General features: G+C 36.5%; 3 protein-coding genes across 5 annotated transcripts in view; all 3 read right to left on the bottom strand.

The window, feature by feature from the left end:
• LOC306843487 (NHS-like protein 1) overlaps positions 1 to 4,702 on the bottom strand; it is a gene marked incomplete at its 5' end in the record, with an annotated part of 93,260 nt that extends 88,558 nt beyond the window's left edge. Inside the window, one exon of the mRNA XM_079375013.1 lies at positions 4,381 to 4,702. Coding sequence (XP_079231139.1) covers positions 4,381 to 4,702 — 322 coding nt within the window. The remainder of the gene's footprint in view (positions 1 to 4,380) is intronic.
• A 1,328-nt stretch (positions 4,703 to 6,030) lies between these two features.
• On the bottom strand, positions 6,031 to 14,412 carry LOC306844338 (Golgi resident protein GCP60-like). 3 transcript variants are annotated; one of them, XM_079376388.1, is made up of 8 exons: positions 14,083 to 14,412; positions 13,000 to 13,141; positions 12,729 to 12,869; positions 12,342 to 12,500; positions 11,354 to 11,528; positions 10,300 to 10,486; positions 9,799 to 10,062; positions 6,031 to 8,425 (listed from the first exon to the last, which is right to left on the bottom strand). In XM_079376388.1, exons 1-8 carry the CDS (start codon positions 14,351 to 14,353, stop codon positions 8,211 to 8,213), a joined length of 1,554 nt encoding a protein of 517 aa, XP_079232514.1. In that variant the 5' UTR covers positions 14,354 to 14,412; the 3' UTR covers positions 6,031 to 8,210. The 3 variants fall into 3 exon arrangements, with proteins under 3 accessions (XP_079232514.1, XP_079232512.1, XP_079232513.1); XM_079376386.1 differs by having other exon boundaries at positions 6,225 to 8,425; positions 9,799 to 10,083; XM_079376387.1 differs by having other exon boundaries at positions 6,231 to 8,425; positions 9,799 to 10,065; positions 14,083 to 14,397.
• Positions 14,413 to 16,741: 2,329 nt separating this feature from the next.
• On the bottom strand, positions 16,742 to 21,982 carry ccr6a (chemokine (C-C motif) receptor 6a). The gene is made up of 2 exons (XM_079375812.1): positions 21,774 to 21,982; positions 16,742 to 20,355 (listed from the first exon to the last, which is right to left on the bottom strand). The coding sequence occupies exon 2, from the start codon at positions 20,346 to 20,348 to the stop codon at positions 19,233 to 19,235; it is 1,116 nt and encodes a 371-aa protein (XP_079231938.1). The 5' UTR covers positions 20,349 to 20,355; positions 21,774 to 21,982; the 3' UTR covers positions 16,742 to 19,232.
• Positions 21,983 to 22,054: the final 72 nt, after the last annotated feature.

The following is a 22,054-nucleotide window of genomic DNA, read 5'->3' as shown; positions in this document are numbered from 1 at the left end:
CTATTAATGTTGTAAATTAAAATTTAAAATAGTAAAACATAAAAAAGCAACAACAATGGCAAAAGTGTACGTCCTGCAAAGTAAAACGGTTTCTAATACAGTCTGGATAAATGAAGGAACTTAGGATGTCCAGTTTGATTCATCATCAGGTGTTTCCCCTTTAAGGCCAACAGTAGTTGACCTTGACCTAACACCTTCAAGCTAAGCTATACACAAACACATACTTTGACCTCTGACCTTTAACAAAAAAGTCCTTAATTTAAAATGTCATGTGTTTTGCTTAAGTATATAAGGATTACAAAGCTGGTCCACTCCTATATCAGCTTTAGCCTAAAGCATATGAAAACAATGACACATTTCTGACTAACCTGAAGTCATAAACCAGCCCAACATGACAGTCCCTGGGTATGGTTAAGCATTGACAAACAATAGTAATGAGTCAAAGTCTAACTCCTTCCCGTCTGAAACTATTAGCAGGATAAACAAGACATTAAGACACAAAGAACAAGAAATCAATTAATTCAGGTTAACCAAATCTGGCATTCTTAACAAACTGAGGTGCAGAGAATGCAAACAAGCCTTTCTAATGCTATTAACTCATCCTCTTTCTCTTCCCTATCAGGGATGTACTTAAAAGATCATATAATTCAATATTTGCATCCTTTTAAAGACTAAAGACCTTATATTAACACAAAAAAATGCAACCTGAACATAGGTGTGAAAAATTATGAGCTCTGCTCTGATTGGCTGTTTCACAGTGCTGCTCAATGTTGAGCTCTGCTCTGATTGGCTGTTTCACAGTGCGGCTCATTTCAGTAACTCACAGCAAGAAGGAAGCACAGGGAGGAAAATATATATTTAAATACTTTTTCTCGCAGTTATAAAATGCGGGCATCAGGGAGCCGTTAGTAATACGTGAGGCATTGAAACTGCTTTGAACAATCGGTCGATCGCGTTATAGTTTCACTTTCGCTTTCAAGAAACGCCATTGCACGAACTATGTTTATATTATAGAGCAACAGTACTTACTACACATTTCACAAGATCAGATTCTTGTCTGTGCTGCTCAGGATCTGTAAATAATTCGCCATCATCCTCATCTCTCCTTACTCTGTTTATGTGGTAAGTGAAATCTTATGTACTGCAGTGTAACAGGCTACAGCTAGCAAGGAGCTAACCATGTCCCTTTAGTGACTCGCGTTATTTTATTAGAACATGTTATTTCCGTGCCTTTCTGAATACAGACACCAACCCATCCCTGCACTTCACATCCCCTGCACAGCCTGGAACATAACATTTATTTCCATGATCTGCCATTTTCGCTGTTGTCCTTGCTTGTTTCTTCACAATACCTGCAGAACTTCTGATGGTTCGGCTGGCCTCGAACATGGGCGGGTTTATACAAATGTTGGGGGCGTAGTGATCCCGACTGTTGCGTCACAGTCGGTGTTATGTTCTGATTGGGTCTTTTTTATCACAAGATTTATATAAGAAGGTGGAAGCTATGGTGTTTGAGGCTCACTGTATGTCATTTCCATGCACAGGACTGTTATTATTTAACTATGCCAAGGTAAAGTCAGTTTTTCATTCTATGGCACCTTTAAAGGGGACCTATTATGCCCCTTTTTACAAGATGTAAAATAAGTCTCTGATGTCCCCAGAGCGTATATGTGAAGTTTTAGCTCACTATACCCCACAGATACATTTTTACAGCTTGTTAAAATTGGCAGTTTTAAGGTATGAGCCAAAACGCACTGTTTTGAGTGTGTTGCTTTAAATGCGAGTGAGCTGGTGCTCCTGGAGAAGAGGGCGGAGCTTCAAGAGCTCCAGCATTAGCAGTGCTAGCCTTTGCAAATAAACATTTCACTATTAATACAAACCTGTTATCTTTACAGAAAACTACTTGGTCACCTGATTATACTGTGCATAATAAATTTGCGTTTATGAATTACACAGACAGGGAGCACGGCGGGATAAAAATAACAACATTAGCTGGTCTCATGCTGTGACAAACTTTATAAGTCCCACTTCTGATTATGAGCTCGACAACTTCAAGCGATCGACTCACATTGCTTTCATACACAACTTTTCACTACCACATTCCTATTTAAGATCATTCTGATAGCACTTGAAGGCAGCATCAGTACAAACACACAGAGAAAATTAGCTTTAGCAATAAGCCTTACAGAGTGCCAAGAAGCTCTTTCAGAAAGGCAATTTGGAAAACAAACGCGTGATACTTACTTTGTCTGGAGCTGACGTTCGCGCAGGAAATGTTGGTACTGATTCATAAACATTTAGGGGACTTTACCGATTTTTTCCATGATATTTCCTTCGAAAATGAAATTTAACCACAGTGTCCTCGGCTCAGATGAGGAGAGATTATGGTGACTCCTATGTTTATTAGTGCATCCCAAAACACAACACTTGTAAAGCCTCTTTGGCGCTGACATTGTATATATCTCCAGTAATGGCGGACCGCATCTTCTCACTCAGGGCTGTGTTTCAAAGAGCATCACAAATGGGTGGGACTTTTTCCCCTCAGTGACGTGCACAGAGGGAGAATCTGAAACAGCTCATTTGGAGAGACTGTTTATGATTTATTGGTTTTATTAAAAAATGAGTTGGTGGATTTTTTAACATTATAGGCTGGTTGTTTTCACACACTGCGGCCACACAACTGTGTTCAAACACCTTATAAAAGTGATTTTTGCATAATAGGTCCCCTTTAAGTAACAATGTCTGCTATCAATTCCAACCCTCATAAGCATTTGTAATTACAGTACTAGTTTGTGATTTGATATAAATATGCACCATCTGACATGTGCGAAAACATACTGTAGGTAAAATATCACTATAAAGGTCCACCCTTAACCCCACTCCTAACTCGAACTCTAATGGAGTGTAAGCTGATCACTAAAAAATGTTCAAATGAGACTGTATGCCTTCATACGAATTCTCAAACAGTTCACCAAATTGTAAAATGTTTAAGATTGGCATGAGACTGTCTGAAGTCACACATCCTGTCTATTTTTGCATGGTACTGTCTTAAGGGCAAGACATCCAAAGAAGAGCTCTCCCTGTGGGAACCTTTATTCACCTTATTTGCATCATTTGCAGTACCACTGAACACAACCCTCTTCTATTAGACAGTGGATGGTAACATACCAGTTTACACTATACACAATATTAATTAACTACATGTACTTACTATTGGGTTAGTTTTAGGATTGGGGTTTGACTTGGGGTTACTTGCATGCAATTATGCATAATTAATTGATATTATAATAGTATGTACATGTAACATGTGTAGCAAGGACACCTTAAAATAAAGTGTTACCATATAACTTATATAAAACCTATTGTATAACGGCAAAAAGAGGAAAAAATGGCCTGTTTGCTCATGTATACTGCACTTCTCCATGAATATACACTATCGTTCAAAAGTTTGGGCTTGGGAAGATTTATGTTTCTGAAGAAAATTATTATGCTCGGGCTGCATTTAATATTGTGAAATTAATTTTTTTTAAAGCTGAATTTTCAGCATCAATACTTTTGTAGTCAGTGTTAGCCTACATGATCCTTCAGAAATCATTCTAATATGCTGACTTGGTCTGTTCTTACTATTATCAATGTTAAAAACAGTTGTTCTGCTTGTTTTTTTATTTAAAAAAAAAAATAGAAAGTTCAGAACAGCAACATGTATTTGAAATATAAATCTTTTGTAACATTGTTATTAATGTCCTTACTATCACTTTTGATCAATTTAATGCATTCTTGCTGAATAAAAGCATATTTCTTGGGGGGAAAAAAACTTTTAAGATATATATATAAACCTTAGAAGTGCATATATCTATATGCACCCTAATGAAGGTGTCCTGGAGGGGGTTTCTGCTGTAGGGGTGTCGGTGGGCGCAGATGGTACGTTAAAGCAGATCTATCACGTCTGACAGATCTTCGACCCTAAAGGGAACCTGCATTCTCTTCACCTCAAATCATTACACCAACATAACGCCATGTGCTTGTCCCATAACATTCACACCCGCCTTTTGTCTTACGGACCCAATCCATAGTTCATTCTGAGTGCAGCCTTTCAAACTTTCATTTAGCATTCAATGGCTGCTATTAGACAGGCTATATGTGTTCTTCAGAATCAATAATCGCGTAACAGCTTCTAACTTTCATCAATAAGCCATTAACAAGCATACTTTGCGTCAGTGCTTAACAAATCCTGAAATATTGACATAACGTATATGACATGAATCAAGTTTTATGTTTATTATTAACTGAGGAGCTGCTATATGTTTGTTATTGACTTGTTCATAAAAGTATTAAACACTAAAGTAGGCAACAAATACGATATTGAACCTCTAGACTTACGTATTTGAATGGTTTTGGGATCAAACTTGCACACGGTGAGCTGTAATCTCTCCAAACGCACTTGAATAGTTGATGTCCTTTGCGTGACCAACACAGCCTGAGTCTCAATTCCCATGAATATGTCACAGGCATGCCGCGATAGATCGGACAGTTGGTGTAGGATGCTGGTGAGCGTATGACAACAAACTTCTTCCAAAGAAGAGAACAAAACAGGTTTGCGCACTCTGCGACCGTCCGGCGTCGTGAAGCTCTTCTCGGAGCCTCCGCTCCCTCTCAACCTGCTCACCAGCTCAGGCTCAACGGTTCTCTCGGGGAACGGCATTTTAAATCGTGTTTAAATTTGAGATGAGCATCGGGTTGAGGAGATTTAAAATCCAAACGATGTGTCCCAGAAGTTGCCGTGAGAAGAAGGTCTGCTTACAAAAGCTCCCGCCATATTTTTTTGAAAGATGCAGAAGCAGTTTGGGACGTTGCCGCTGGTGTTCGGGAGCATCGGGGAACAAGAGTTTGAAAGCAGCGAGTCGAACCGAAAACGTGAAGAGCAAGTATATGGGAAAACACGGAGAGGCTTCCCAACCACCTGTAGGAACTGGAACTGGATTGGCGAATCCACAGCGCTGTGAGAGAGAGCTTACCTGCCTTTAGCGTCTGCTGCAGGGAAAACCCGGGATGGATATATTTTTGCATTTTCAGGAATCTACAGAGCGTTTTAATAATACTGAGTAAAGTTTCTTTTTATTAGTATTTATATTTTAAATACCATAGGTATTTAGTTTTTTTATTCAATGTCAGAAAAATGTTGGCAATCTTACAATACTACATTAAACAGATTTTATTCTAAATATTACACAAGAACTTAATTTCAAGCATTTTCAAAAGAAAAAATAAAACATAAAATAAATGTTTTGTGTGTGTGTTTAAAGACAATAATCAGTATGTTCGAGGAGACTTAAAAATAAGTTAAAATACGTTTTAATAAAATAAACAGAAAATGTATATCCTTTAACATTTACAGCACTTCAGAACTACAGTAGTTTGATGAGTATGAAGTAGTTTATTTACAGTAGTAAATTCGTTCTTTTTGGAATCAGAAAACTATTCACGTTTCATTATTTTTAATCTACTGGTGTCGATCCTGTCGAAATAAAATTAAATAAACAGTCTATGTATAACCAGTCTATTTTGCTTGTAAAAGTAACAAAAGCTGGTGTTTAGAAATGCCCATGTTTCATATCTACATTATATCTCCATCTTGTGGCTGCAAGTGTGATATGCTCTTAAAAACAAGCCCAGAGTGCCAGGGAGGATCAGATAAGTTTTTTTTTGTGTGTGTGTGTTCTGCTGTGTTAAGGAAGTGGACTATTGTTTGTTGTGGTAATGGCACCAGCTGAGGCTGCATTTCTGGATGGGAGTGATAGTACTCATTTTCCTGTTAACACTGAGCCTGCTGAAACTTCCTTTTGCATAGGGAAATCATGACCTGAGTCACAAACTGCTCCAGGCTACCATTATAATAGCCTTTGTTTGTAAATGCAGATTCATTAATGAACATAACGAAATGTACTGATTGATGAGTACTGGGGGGAAATTCTTATATAGCAAGGATTTTTTGTTTTAGTGATGCTGACTTTTACTTGGGTGAAACGTATTGCTTCTTTAACGTATGTATTTATTTGACAAAATGTGGTTAATCTGTCAGTACGGGCCAACAGCATAAAACATTCAAAATAATGTGTCAAATACGGCACCATCTATTGAATTGTCAGGCAAAAAATAAATTTAAATTTGTGTAATGGATGATTAAAGAAATTAATAAAATACATTTTATCTATATAAAACAGTGTGAGGTTAGGTGCTTTTAATATTTGTGAGTGAAATTTATTTTTACATAATTAAGTGAAAGTGCACATTTCTGTTAAAACATTTTAGTAACAGGTGTTTTGGTGGAAATGTTGCTATTAAAAAAAAAAAAGTTGCACATAAAACATGTTTTACCACATTTCTCAAGAATCAGTGAACGGTTATTGTAACATCGTCTGATTATGTAAAACATGCACATGACTAGAAGGGTATCAGAAAAGAATCAGGAGGTACATTACAGAGGAACGCAAGTTTAACCAAATATACAGGACACTCATCCTCGAATGCATACAGATCAGATCACACTAGCGAAACCAATACAAAAACACTTCTTCATGCCTTTATGGTCAGAAAATCAGTGGAGTTTCCACTTTAAATATGAAGACAATTTACAGATCAGTTACCCTATTGCTCGTTGTCTTTTCCCCAAAAGCTGTACTTTTAGTACCATGCCAAACGTTACTCTTTCACTATACAAAGGCCTAAAGTCAGCATTACAAGTGAAAAAGGAAAATACATGGAAAGAATAAACACGGGAACTTTTGTAACCAATCGACTGTACATGTGACATAAATGTGGTCTTTGGACAGCTTTATTCTCTATGAACAGTGAATCATCACAGCTCTCAACACTCCAACACACTGCTTTATTCATCATGTGAACAGTGTAACAGCATCAGCATCTGTATATGGACGATGTTTGATCACAGTTGGATAGCAGTGACCTGCATTACACAGGCGTCTTTGACATACAATCATGAACGCGACACATTTCACTCAACGATACAGCCAGTGACTAATCCAGAGTGGCTAGAGCAGATATTTTTGAAGAAAAAAAGTCTGCAAATCCTCAGGAACTTCACTGTAATAATCTTCAATGCACTGAACAGTCCAATAAATAACAGAAAAAGTTAATCAGCAACTCAAATGCAGCTTTTGATAGTTAGTCTCAATCAGCTATACAAACACTTCATTATTAATATAATGACAATGAGAGATGCTTGTTATTTCTGCCATAGAGAACCAAGTATAAGAGTGACGAGTAGAAATTTAAATCGATATACATTAAGTTTGAAGTTCTTACATGGCTGTTTGTAACTACATGCATAAAGCAACAAAGAAATGACCGAACTGAAAGGCAAGGATATTTCAAACTACTAGCTGTGCCACACTAAAAGCCAATACTGATAAATCTCGCATTGACGACATATGCAAAACAAACCGAAAATACAAAAAAAAACTAACACAGTCAATAAATCTGGGGCTGTGTGGAAGCAGAGAAGCGAATGATGGAGATGGGATAAATGTTATAGGACTTACAGACACAAACATGACCCTACTCTACCACAGAGATGAATAAATATTAAACGTTTTAGACACAATCCATCTGGTTTAGAAAATTCTGCAAAATCTCCTCTCGTAAAGGCCTCCAGATCCACCTTTGCATTGTTAGAAAAGTCCTTTCCATTTGTTTTATCTCATACTCGCCGATGCTTCAGTTCTGTGTGCTGATAGGAGGAAAACATGAGTACAGATGCACTCCATTGGCTGATTTACTCAGTGTTGACCTAAATAAGGAAGTACTCCAGGAGAAAGGTGTGTTAGTGTTTGCTCCGTTGTTCATTATCTAAACATGTCGTTGGCAGGCCGTATTAATGAGGACACACTAATTTATCCTGCACCTCTTTGGATGACATTAGAAGATGGAGGCTGAAGTTAGAGTATCAAACACAAAATCATAGAGTACATCTTTTAGAGTGCAAAACAGAGGTGCCAAGCACATGGCCCATTCCTCCTGGACTCAAACAGCATGACAGACACACTCATAAAGTTTGCATACACATACACACACTCATGTTAAATCTCTTTGTCCCTTCCCCAGTAGTGGACATCCCATAAATTTCTTTGTTTTTGATCTCTCTCTTTACATACACGCACACATTCCTGTCCCACAGTCTTTTGACTCCAGGTTTATCTAGTGTAATACACTCTGTAGAAGACGGTTTTAGACCTCCAGAGCGAGTAGGAGTTGTCAAACTTGAGCAAGTATATACCACGGCCGGGATACTGGTGACTCCCAGCGTACACCTCTTCATGACAGTCCCGCCGGTACACCGGCACTATCTCATCAACCTGCGGTTTCCCAGCCGCTTTCTTGGCTTTCTCCTCCTCAGGCTGGCCTTCACCTGAGAGAAAGAGAACAGGACTTAAATCTACAAATCATATTTACAGAAAACATAGCAGCAGAAACTTAATTCAAACAATCCATCTAAACTTTAAATCAACTAAATTTATCAAAAGTAGCCTTTTGATTTTCATAATTTAAAAATTCATTGGGCCTCATTCATGAAACATGAGCAGAACTAATTTTTGTGTAAATTGTTCGTAAAGCCATTCTGACGTAAACATTCGAATTCATGAAAATGTTCGAATTTTCAAAATGTTAGTTGGTATGAAAAATGTACACCTGCTCCGTACCAAGTGTAAATGGTGCGTAACATTTTCTGTGTTCTTTTTGGCAAACTGATGACACTGAATTTTGATGCACTGCCATAATAATTACAAGGCCACGTTATTGAATATTTATTGTTAGGCATATGGCTTATTAGTTGTTTTTTTTGCATTTATGCAATATACTGGAGCCAAACCTGAGAAAGTGGACCAGAATATTCCACTGCGTTCCTGGACACGGTAATTCATAAGCAGGGGTTATGCTAACTGTGAAAGAGCGTGCACGAGCGGCCTATTTATGAATGATTGGAATTCATTAACATACACGTTAAACTATCAAATCGGATGTTTACAAAGCGTTTGTGAATCCGGAGGAGAGTTTTCGGAAAGGTCTGTTTTACGCACAAATTACCCAGAATTTACTCATATATTTAAGCAAGTTTCATGAATGAGGCCCATTGATATTAAAACAAGCTTGTAATTATTTTCATTTTAAGGCCAATATGCAATAAATGGCCGATATTAAAATTCTAAACTATTTTGTCAAAATATATAAAAAAAATTACAATTTACACTGCAAATGAAATTCCTAAGTTATTTTACATTTGAATAGCTGACTTGGATTATATAATTATAATAAAAAAACAAATATATATTATAATTTATACACAACTGCACTATAAAATAAAAATATTTCAGTATATTAATTATTTTACAGTACAACAGTAAAACTACAATACTTATGGTTTAATTTCACTTGCAAGAGTTAAACCCTTGAGCTTTTCTTTAGTCAGAAAACTGATCATTTTATATATTTATTTGCACAGACATTAAAATTCTGTTTAATACGAATAAATCACTATTTTCATTTTACAAACGATATTAAAATTCTATTCAAATTGTCTAAATAAAAAAAACAAAAAAAAAACTCAAATTGTTTTAAATATCACAAGTGGAACATTATGTATACAGTATGAAAATGAGATTTGAGATTTAAATGTGAGCATTACATGGGTAAAGTAATCGAAATAAAAAAAAACTGAAGAAATTACATATCCAATATTATCCAATAACATGGTACCAAAGAATCAATGCATTCGTTCCTCACCTTCTTCATCTTCGTCTTCGTCACTAGACTCGCTGACATGCACGCTGACCGATGCGTTAGTAGAGTCAGTCCATTCAAAGAAGACTCCAAAGCCAATGTCATAATAGTCAGTGGCAAACTCCCAGAAGAGATACGAGCCCTCTTCGTGGGTGGGAACCCGGACGGTCACCACTTCCCCCCGACCCACCGTGATCACAGAGTCCACATCCTGACGGATCTTCTCTTTAAAGTCTTTTATCTGTGGCCGGGTCCACATGGAGGGAGCTGCTATTACAGGGGGAGAGTCTGAGAACCAGGAATATGGTATATTAGAGAATGTGTCTTTTTAAATTAACTAACTCTATTTCACTTGATTTGATTTCAATTTGATCTCGATTTAATTTAATTTGATAGATTAATATGGATATATATCTGGTACAGTATGCTTTTTTTCTCAATGGGAAACTGAGAGAAAATTTTGTCTGTTTGATTTCAAGTTGATATTAACAGCAGATAACTCACCTGTGGGCCCATTCTCAGTGACCTCATCTGCAGGCTCCAAGTCCGGCTCTCGTTCTAAGCTGTCAGCAGTGGACTCTGCCTGGCCGTTCAGCGTGGGAGCCTCCTCTCCAGCAGAAGGCGCTGACACCTCACTGGCCTCTAATGTAGACAGCACTATAGCATCCTCCTGCTGTTTCTGCAGGGCAGCCTAGAGAGAACAGTGAAAACATTGGCATCACACAACTGTAACAAAAAAACAGAACGGAATTATGCTAAATTACATTATAGAACTTGGAAAAACCAGCCTCCTTTTATATGATCAATTAAAACACCACTTGTCAAGCTTAGAAGCTCAGATTGAAATCTACAAGCTGGACCGAGATGTGAATTAAATGAACATGGCAGCACCCACAGGAAAAAAAAAAGTTAATTGCATCAGTGAGTCAAAGTCCATTACATGACAATAAAACCATTTTAGCTTTCAGTGAAAGATGTGTAAAACACATTCAATAATCTACTTGGTTACTGCATACCGGCAAACCAAATCCTACCAATGCAGTTTTGTTTTTTATGCCAGTCTTTATTAACTGGTGGGTTGCATACAGGTCTGTTATGTATGTGAATAATAAAATGCGACCAAAGCTGCATTTATTTGATCAAAAATACAGCAAAAACAGTAATACTGTGAAATATAATTTTATAATTTTTAGTTCTACATTTTAAAATACAATTTATTCCTGTGATGGCAAAGCTGAATTTTCAGCAGCCATTACTCCAGTCTTCAATGTCACATGATCCTTCAGAAATCATTATAATATTTGATAATTTGCTGCTCAAGATACATTTCTCATTAATATCAACATTGAAAAAAGAGCTGCTTAATATCTTGTCAGAAACAGTGCTTTTTCAGGATTCTTTGACTATTAGAAGGACTAAAACTTTTTACTGTTTTTACTGTTTAAAGTTTTTACTGGGGAAGTCGTGGACTCACCCCCAACTGTTTTTTCAGTAGTCATGCATCACAAAATCATTGCAGACATGGGTGGTACTGGGAGAATGAATCAAGGGCTCACACCTGCTGCTGAGCGAGCTGCACCTGATACAGCTGCTGCATGTACTGCTGATAGTGCTGCTCCTGCAGCTGTCGAATGAGGATGAGCTGCTGCTCGGGACTGTCGGGGTACTGCTGCGCTGCATACTGCTGGAACTGCACAGATGTCTGTGCATTCAATGCAGCCATGATCTGCTGCCTAACGCACCAGAGAGAGTGAGAAGAAATTCATTATGTGCACAATTAACCATGTGGCTTAACTCACTGGGGTTGCATAGTGTACAAACAAAAAGCTTTTTCACCCCTTTTAATGAGACATTAATTTTAAATAATGTGTATGACAGCTGAAATAACCACCCACTATTTCAGGTGGTTGAAATATTATTCTAGGTGGGGCTAAACACTTTTGCATTTTCACATGTCATGAGTTTGCAAATTCATTTTAAATTATTGAAAAAGTGTTGACAGTCCTAGTTTAATTTCATCAGTCATTCAAGGCTGTTTATTTGTTGCCTAAGGTATCGATTTAGTAAAAAGAGACTGGCATTGTACCGAAGCCTAAATGTTGGTATCTACTACAAATGGCTGGAATACACTACATAATTAAAAAAATCTGAACAAATATTAAAACACTAGGCAACATATGCTTGTTGATTTTGTATATGATTACAGAGAAAAACTGGGCATCATACACTAAACTACTGAGAATAACACACTACCAGGTCGTTCAGAAAAAACGCAAATATTACCCAACCTATGAGGATAAACCTTGAAATATTATTATGCAGTGTTTATTATTACAGAAGTTCCATATATGAAAAGGCCAGATTTTTTTATTTTTAGAAATGACTTGGACATAAGGATATCGTATATAATAAACAAAATTCACCGACTGGACAAAATCATAGTCTGATGCTGGACAAAAAGATCTGGACAAAAGTCATGAGGCATAGTCCAGCCTAACAATCCTGATTTACTTTAAATCTGGAATAATTCAACAGATGTCACTCACTTCTGTTGCTCTACACGGAATCGTTCCTCCTCAACTTGTCTTCTCTCCTCCTCTTCTCTCCTCAGCCGCTCCTCTTCCTCACGTCTGCGTCTCTCCTCCTCCTGCCGCAGTCGCTCACGCTCCTCTTCCTCTCTACGCCGCCGTTCCTCTTCCTCCCTCCTTCTCAGGAAAAACAAGACACCACACACAACATAAGAGCTATCTGTGAGTTTAAGGAGAATGTTTAGGTTATTTATTTATGAAGACCAATCCGTTATTGGAGCCCAAATGTATTTTATGTTGGCATGGTGGACCTCTCTGAAAGTCTATATCTGTGTGTGACACTAACAAAGCGAGAAGATAAAATCGTTAAACGAAAAATCAATCATCTTTATCTGCAAGTCTGACCTCTTTCTCTCTTGCTCCTCCTTTTCAATCTTGTGTGACGCGACGAAAGGTGCAAATAAACTGCAACATTTGTTCAACAGCTTTACAAACTCCAGCATGGCCTCCTCCTTCTCCATGTTGCCCAAAGATGCCCATTCCTTTCTGAAAAAGTTGCAATTGTTATTGCAGATCCCCATCTGTATATCCACAACAAAATCCCTAAACATCACAGACTTAAAAAAAATTATAATTCATATAAAAAAAAAAGCTTGTACACTAAATCAATGCTTACCTGCGGTCATTTCCCAGCACGTCGAAGAAGCCCACCTCAGGGGAAGCATCTGGGTTGTAAGGCCCCAACAACACTTGCTTATGGAGGGCTACCAGACGGAGTTTATCCTCATAGGTCGGGTGGAAGGCTTTCCCATCTTTCTCTGATGAAAAACATAAAAAAATTTGGATTCAAAATTGCAACAGAAAAAGGATTTCCAAACTTTTTTGTCAGCCAAACCACTCTGATGCTAAATATTTACTTGACGTAAACCCTGAATCAATATTTCAACTATTCAACAACGCATTCACACCTGATTGGTTAATGGTCAAATGAGATGAAATGAGAATTACCACATCAGTTCAAAATTATGATTTAATTAATTATTAGTTTTACAGCAACTCACAAAGCCAAGTCCCAGTTTAGAATGTCATCTAATGCAGATTTGCCAGTGTCACTAATGTCAATGTCATGAAAAGATCATCATGATTTCTCTGTAAATTGCTGAGAGTTTTTTTTGTGCACATATGCTTTGAACATCATGAACTAGACACATAGGACACACTAATGCTCAGTTGGTATCTGAAACATCTTGATTGGTACATTAGAGCATTAATTAGAGCGCTGCAGCACTTAACAGACTATAGAGCTGATGGACACACAAACATACTATTTAAGAGGGTGTAGACTTGTGGAGAAGACTAAATATTTTATTGAACAAAATCTACAGTGCTGGTTTTGCTGTCAAGGAGACATACGGAGTACAGCACTAGTGGTTCACTAGACTAACTTACTTTGAATATTTAGGCTATCTTTCATAAACTTTGACAAAGTCATCAGTCTGGCACATGACACACAGTGGTGCTGTCACCGGTTGGGGCAGTTCCTCTAGACTAGAGGTTCTTAACCCTGAACACTGAACAACAAGACCTGTATAAGCAGAAATTTCCACCAAACACCGATCAGTGAAAAAGACAGGACTCTAATAAGAAAACAACAAATCGAAACAACACTGCGAGATCAATCTGTAACATAGAGATGACAATGCTAATGCATGTTTGTGTTCATTCAATGTCTGTACGTGTGTATAGCGACAGAAAATACCTTTAAAGAATCTGAGCGCCAGCCCGTAAAGCTCGACTAAAGAAAAGCCCCATTTCCTCTCGATCGTAGCGCTGCTGGCAGGGTCGTCCTCCTCCCCCTCGCCGCTCAGCTCAGGGTTCCCAGCGCTCTGCTCCGCCGACTGGCCGGCGGGCGTCTCGGCCTGCTCCTGTTCGCCTTCGGAATCCGGGCTCAAAGTCAAACCGTCGATAGAAACTTCGAGCCGGCTTGAATTTGCACTGTTGAGGTCGCCGCTCTGAACCTCTGTCGCCATCGTGCAGAATGTCAGCTGAAGCAGCCACGTACCTACTTCCGTCCTGCTCCGCCGGAACTTCCGGCAGCATGACGTAGAAATGTTCGAGTACAAAAGCTTCAAAACCTTGAAAAATTATGATGACAGAAGTTCCATATACAAAATATAAAAAGGTCTCATTCAAACAGATTTTTATTTTATTTTATAAATAACTTGGACTTAATATCGTATATAATAAAGTAACAGTATCGTAGTGTTTTACATAAGTGAAAGCTGATCGAGCATGTAATATTTATATATAAATTATTTTATATTTTTTGTACTATTTGCATAATTTAATAAATTACATTTGTGCATGTTTTTGATATATACTATAAATGAACAAAAATAATATATATTTTAATAACTATGTATTGAATATGTAAAATACTCATCACATATAGTATAACACAATTCTCTTTAAAATAAACAAAGAAAAAAAAAATATTCAATTTAATAAAAAAAAACACAATTAAAATGAAATTGGCTATACTTTAATAATGTTGAAAATTACAAACACTTACACAAGTAATTTGACAATTATCTGTGCCACTAACGAAAAGACAAAATCCACAAAAATGAGATTTGAAAATAAAAAGTTTGTAGATTTGATCTTATTTTTATTATAATGAAGAACATCATGTAATATACAGCTATTTAACGACAAGATGAAGGCCAGGATATGTAAAATTGTACCAAATACCATAGATTCTACAGTTATTGTGACTACAATCAAACGTTCATTATTATAAAACATTCTATTAGTCAGCATGTCTAAATAAAACCAAATGACAGTATTCTGAAAGTTTGCTTTACTACTTTAACACCACCACATTTTAAGTGGTTTTATTTTATTTTCCAGTAGTAGTAACTGTATTAACTAATTAATTTTCACACAAAACTGCTGTTTTACATCAAATAAAACTTTATAATCAGCAAATAAAACTCCATAGACTCTATAATCACCTTCCTATCAAAGTCCAATAGGCTATATACAAGAAGACAACCTACATCCCGCTGTGTCAGTGGTGACCGATGTGCAGTGAGACCACCAACAACTCTTTCAAATAAAGTTGAAATTGTAACAATCATGTCAAAAATATAAACTTTGATTTTGGGAGACAAACAACCTGGAAATATGTAACGAAAGTGTTAACCTGTAACAGTACGCTTGGAAAAAAAAGAAAATGTTAACCTGTGATCTTGACCTCTGTAGGTCAACCTTATGAGCTAGGCTACCAACCAAACAGGAAAAGAAGAAGAAAAAAAAAAAAGGTTATGAAAAATTCAAACATAATAATACACTCAAAAACATCATAAGCTATTGAAATCAAATCAACCATTAACGTTAAGCAAACCATAACCTTGAACTTGAATTAAACCAATTGAAATTTACAAAGAAAATATTACTGGTTCCTAGGCTAGATCTGCCAATAATCACACTTTCATCATTAAAACACTAAATGCAACAACTAAAACTGACCACATAATTACCCACATTTGATGCAGTGCCAGTAACAAATTTCAGCTTTGACTACAAGAAGAAAACCTTCCAGCAAGAACATCAGCACAACCTGATCCTGCGTGGTCTCTCCCAACTTTAATTAGGCTATAACAAACAACCCAGAAATATAGAAAGAAAACATAACCTTGATCTTGGGGGAAAGGAGGGAAAGTCAACACTAAAGTTCAAGTGTAAACCAGTAACCTTAATTTTAGGGCCAAAGAAAGATGTGAAATGACATCAACCACGAAGCAAACATGATAACGCTAACTTTGGGAACGCAAAGAAAATAATGAAAATTGAGAAAAGTTATCTTAACCAAAACCTGTAAAATATGAAGAAAATTATAGGAACTCCTTAGACCGTTGGTCCGATTTTCACCAAAATCGAATTATATCATCTTCAGACCATGTTCACAAGGTGGATTAATGTAATGTGGGACACTTTTTGCAATTTTGACTTGTGAATCATATTTCCATATGAAGCCAAAACCATAAATCAAAAACTTATACCATTTTGAAATAACTAAATTAGTTTCCTAACTAAATCACAATAAACTTTTCAGGGAAATGGCACACATTTTAGTGCTCCTTGTGCCAAATCGTTTAAGAATTAGTGGATTTTCTAATGTGGGACAGTGCGTGCTCAAATCTGGGACACTATGTTTTGTGTTAGAAATAGTTTCATTTTTACAAAGCAAACTTCACATTTAACACTCCTGGTTAAATGTGTATACCCATGTTTGCTGAATTCATTTAGTAGGCCTACGGTGTGTTTGCTGTCTTCATCAGTTTGTCTAATAAACTAGTAGCCTATATGTTCATATGTGGAATGTTAAATATATAACACCGAAATCTTATACTATTTAAAGGAATTTATTTAAAAAAAATGACAGATTTCTGGCAACAATAATAACAATATTAACAATAACAACTATGTAATGCAATCAAAAATATAAAATTGGACTAATAAAGATAGCTAAATAATTTAAAAACGATTGTAAAAACGATCGTAAAACTTCTATACTCTGCACATGGTAAGAATATGGAACATGTATTTTCAAAAGCATGTGTTAAGCAAATTGTAATAGTAAAAACACTCCATAAAAGAAATGAGTAGTCCTGGCCAGTCATTGCCTTATCATGGTTCAGGATCTTATCGTCCTCTAGTCTCAAAATTTTTAATCTGGATCTTTAAACAAATAACATTGCTGCATTATAAGCCCAAAAATGAACAAAATTACATGTATGGCATTTGAACTTTCTTAATGCACATTTTATCAACTGAATAACAGAATATTTGACTGTCCCAGATTAGTCAAAACACGCTGTCCCACTTTTGAAATCTTTTCTAAAGTGGGATGACAAAGATTTCTTTAAATAGAAAATATTCTTAACACATTTTAACAATATTATTGCAAAATTTGATGTACAAATACATCACAAATATAATTTCATTATAAATTTAGTACATTGGTTTATTTATAACTGATTTATATCCTTAACATGAATTTTGTCTAAATCCTGTCACTGACCTTTGAGTGAACTTTACAAGAGGTACTTCCTGTTTGATGATTTTCATGGCTACATTTCTGACATAATTTCCAGAAAATCAAGTGATTTGAATAACTTGACACACCTGCTTGAATTCATCATATTCACCTTAATGTTGTAAAAGAAGAGATAAACGCACTAAAGCCTAGGTGTCCCACATTACACCCCTAAATGTGAAATGTAAAAGAGGAGAAAGAAATAAAACAAAATACAAAAAAAAAAAAAAAACTTGAAAAGACAGAAATAAAAAAAAAAGGAAAGAAAGAGCTTTTTTTTTTAAAATAGCACATTCCATTTGCATTGCAGAGAGAGAGTGGGAGTTTTCTCTATCTCGATATTTTAATAAAACAAAAGCATACATGAAAATCTGTGAATGATTGTCTTTCTTTTCTGTTACTGCATATTTTATAGTTTGTTGGTACGGAGCGGCAAATATATTAAAAAAATGATTTGTCACATCTCGTGCTCTCCTGCTCTTCAATATCAATAGGGGGCAACAGAAGATGCTTTTACTGAGCCCTCACCTGAATTACTTCAGTCTCTAACTTTAGCATGGACAGCGTTAAACAAAAAGCATTTTGGGAACCACATAATCCTTTTTAACTTTTTGGGATAGTTCTCCCAAATATATGAAAATGCAGTCACCATTTACTCACCATCATGTCTTTGCAAACCTGTATGAGCTGATTTTTTTTTACTTTAACACAAAATAAGATATTTTGAAAAATGTTTATCCATACAGAGCAAGTCTGTGGGGTCCAAAACAACACTGGACATTAGATTATTATTTTTTTTCTTAAAAGAAGCTTTTATCTTGACTTTCTAAACTATGACCTTCAACTTTAGCAATAAATAATTATATATGAAAAACTGCATTTCATTAAATGAACTATCATTAATTTAATCTGAGGAAGTTCTATGAATAACTCGGACACAAATTAAGGACTAAATGGTGGAATTGTGCGTTCATGCCACTGTATGTCCAATTCTAGAATTACAGAATGTAGAAGTGATCTATGGGACAGTGGCTCAACACATAGGAGTACATTGTTCTGTGTTTGTTTCAATAATGGAGAAGTTCATACAAGCAGCAGCTAGTTTGGGTCAATTCTGTGAAACTTATACATAATGAAAACATTTCCTATTTAATGAAATAATTTTAAATAATTAAGAAAAATGCTATGGCAGTAGAACAGTCCTTTGATGATCAGATATGCAAAAGATAACTGTTTGGGGGAAGGAACTAGTTTTTGTAGAAGACTATGAGAACACGTATCCAGGTCAAAGAAAGGTAATGTCTCAAGGTCATGGCATGCACAAGACTTTCAATATCATTCAAAACCTGTGATTAAAAAAAAAAAAAAAAAGTTGCACTGGATCTCGTTTCAGGATGTCACTCTTCACTATTAGGTGTTGTGTTGCAATATTTTCCTAATTTATTTAGATAAAACTTACAATGCTTATATCTCAGGTACATTAGCAATGTTAAGGATTCTATGTACAAAAGGTCAACAGTACATATAGAAAAATAAAAATATTCTGCAAGTACTACATATAGTGCATATCAATTGCAAAATTCATTCATATACAGAAGACTTTTTACACTTTGCTGTTTTTAAAACATGGAAACAAGGAATAACCATTTTCCCTCTTTGATTTGTAATTGGCATAATTTATCAAATTTTAAAAAAAGAAAGAAATAATTCATTCATTTACTCAACCTCATGTTGAAGAATCATTTTTGATCAATGCTAATCAGTCGTCAGTCACAATGTTTGGCACTTTGCCCTTAATTAGCACCCAATCACATGGTAAACGAAGTGCCATTTTCATTGCACGAGCCATCCATAGAGAGCCGCGTGGAAACATATATTTCAGTGGTCGCCCGTGAGGACCGTCTCGCTGACATGTAGTTCTTCCCCAAGCACCAGATGTCCCGTAAGATCTTCCGGAAGTGGCTTCTGAAATTCACCCCAATGAAGGCGTACAGCAGGGGATTGAGACAAGCATGCAGGTACGCCAAGCTTTTTGTGATGGTCATGGTCAATGTGACAGACTCCTCATGGCTGCATTCCTGCTGTTCAAACATGTTGACGATATCATACAACAGTGCTATATTATAAGGCATATGGCAGATCACAAACACAAGGACCACAGTGAACACCACACGCACTGCCTTGTGTCTCTGAAAGTTCTTGGCCCCAAGGAGGGTGACAATGACGCTGGAGTAACAGAATCCCATGATCAGCAGTGGCAAGAAGAAACCTAACGCAAGCTGAGAGCTGGGCACCACAGTTTTCATCACACGTGCAGTTTCGTCCGATTTAAACATGAAAAAGCACACAAAAGTGCTGTTGTCACCGCTTAACATACTGGATTCAGATGGGCCGGGCTGGTAACGCTCATAAAAAATGAAGGTGGGAAGGGACAAGAGCAAGGCCGACAACCAGACGACTGCACAGACCAGGTGGCTGTAAAGCAGAGTGCTTGAACGCAGCCGGTAGGACCGGCGGGCCTGTACAATGGCAAGGTAGCGATCTCCGCTAATGCAAGCCAGGAGTAGCATGCCACTGTAGAAGTTCACGCTGTAGATGCCACGCAGAAGCTTGCAAGACAAGTTCCCCATGGACCAGTCGTGCCGCTCGCTGAAGATAATCAAAGGCAGTGCCACCACAAACAGGATGTCAGCGATGGCCACGTTCAGCAGATACACATCAGTCATGGATTTGGCTCGCTTGTAGAGAGCGTACGTCACGATCACAAGGGCGTTGCCAATGAAACCCACAAAACAAATGATCGGGTAAACAAATAACTGGAGGAAGTTTCCAATGACCTGTCTGCGGTCCACTGTACATGGCTCCACAAAATCATATATGTAGGATTCATTGTAGTCTCTGGAGCTGTTTTCAAATTCATCCATTTTCTCCCTTCAAGACAGTAAAGTAAGAAAAAAAAAACCCAGTAATAATTAATCAAAATTAATCCGTGAAATGGTTAATTTTATGGCAGAACTCACGTGTCAAGATTAAGCTGCCTGAATCAAATCTAAAGCAAAACTAGATTTAAAGTTTAAAAATTGTATATTCAATTAGATTTTGGTTATAAATTAATTAGATACTGGTTAGAAATAAAAAAGGAGAGTTTAAATAATGCTTGTTTGGTCATACTGTATTTTAAGGTCCAATTCTCGCTATTAACAAACTATACTTTTGCCTCAAGCTCCTAATTTGCTGCTAATTCATAGTTAGTAAGGTAGTTGTTAAGTCTCGGTATTGGGTGCGATTATAGATGTAAAATATGGCCATACAGAATATGTGCTTTGTTAGTACTAATAAACAGCCAATGTTAATAATAATAATAATAATAATAATAGGCATGCTAATAAGCTACTAATTAATAGTGAGAATTGGTCCCTATACTGAAATGCTACCACTTGTTTAAATAATAAGAGTTTTGTTCCTAGTTTTCCCCAAGAATGCAGAGGCAGAATTTTGTGTCATCATTTTGGCTCTGCCATATAATATTCTGTACAAATTTGCGAGTTATAGGACAGATTAGGGTAAATCCAACAACACATTCCACACCAGGAAAAAGCTCTCATTGCAAATGTTTCTTTGTAGTTTGACATTTTATCTTCGCAGAAAGAGGAAATCAGGTCACGTACCAAAGCAAGAAATTCAATGCATACAATGGCCATTAGTCCTGAAGATGATATTTGTCTAAAAAAGCGTAGCATTTCTCAACCACATTAATACTTTCCACACATTTATAAGTTTTATAACAAGCAAAGAACTAGGCATTTGATAACATCGTGTCACATAGGTTCAAGAAAACACATCCAATTGTAAAATATAAAATTAAAAACGCTCTGGACTTACCAGACATCCAAACTATTTATAAATCAAATAAGCACCTTTGTAATGTTTGTATGTCACAGGTGTTTTATAAGGGCTATCTTAATTAAATAAGAACACAAAAAGTGATGGAACTGATGCATACAATATTTTCAGGCAATTTTTATAGTGTTTTTTTTTTTTTATCTTGTTCATGTCTTCACTAGCTACAGGCATACAGCGCATTCATTCATTGCTAAGAAAAAGATTATGCTATCTATATAGTTTTATAGAGCAGCAAACTTCAAATATCAGTTTTTATAATGCAAGTGGCAATTAAATGCAGATCCTGCACACTAAAACCTTCAAATTTACAATAATTCAAATTTGTTGCCCACAACACAAAGACTTACTCCAGTTCAGGTAATTAAATACATACGTATTAAAACAAATAGGCACAGACCATCTAAAAACTGAACATGTGACTGAAGTGGAATAAAGAAGCGACTTACCAGTATCAACAAAAACAAGTCTAATGGAAAGCAGAGAGAGGTTTCTGTTCCTTCTGGTTTCTGATCAGGAAAGATAACTTGGGTAGGGTAGAGCTGCGTAATAAAAATGATAATTATCTGCCCTGAGAAGGCGGCGGCACTTCACTCAGAGCTGTATAGGAACATGTAGGTGTGATTGTGAGACCATCAAAGCTGCCTGACACACGCACACTGTCTAGATCATGGTTTTATGTAAAAGGTTGATAAGCTCCACCTCAAATAGAAATACCTAACCGAGTACT

The sequence above is a fragment of the Barbus barbus genome (genome assembly GCF_936440315.1).
Source record: "Barbus barbus genome assembly, chromosome: 24".
NCBI classification, from domain to species: Eukaryota; Metazoa; Chordata; class Actinopteri; order Cypriniformes; family Cyprinidae; genus Barbus; species Barbus barbus.
This window is presented reverse-complemented; position numbering and strand designations above follow the sequence as displayed.

Bases quoted from the DNA above. Each gene is read 5' to 3' on its own strand.
- LOC306844338 (XM_079376386.1), bottom strand. From the start codon at position 14,353: ATGGCGACAGAGGTTCAGAGCGGCGACCTCAACAGTGCAAATTCAAGC. The intron at 10,084-10,299 runs GTGAGTTATCTG...CCTGGTTCTCAG, and splicing joins CACTGAGAATGGGCCCACAG to ACTCTCCCCCTGTAATAGCA. The intron at 8,426-9,798 runs GTGAGGAACGAA...TCTTTCTCTCAG, and splicing joins CGAAGACGAAGATGAAGAAG to GTGAAGGCCAGCCTGAGGAG.
- ccr6a (XM_079375812.1), bottom strand. From the start codon at position 20,348: ATGGATGAATTTGAAAACAGCTCCAGAGACTACAATGAATCCTACATA.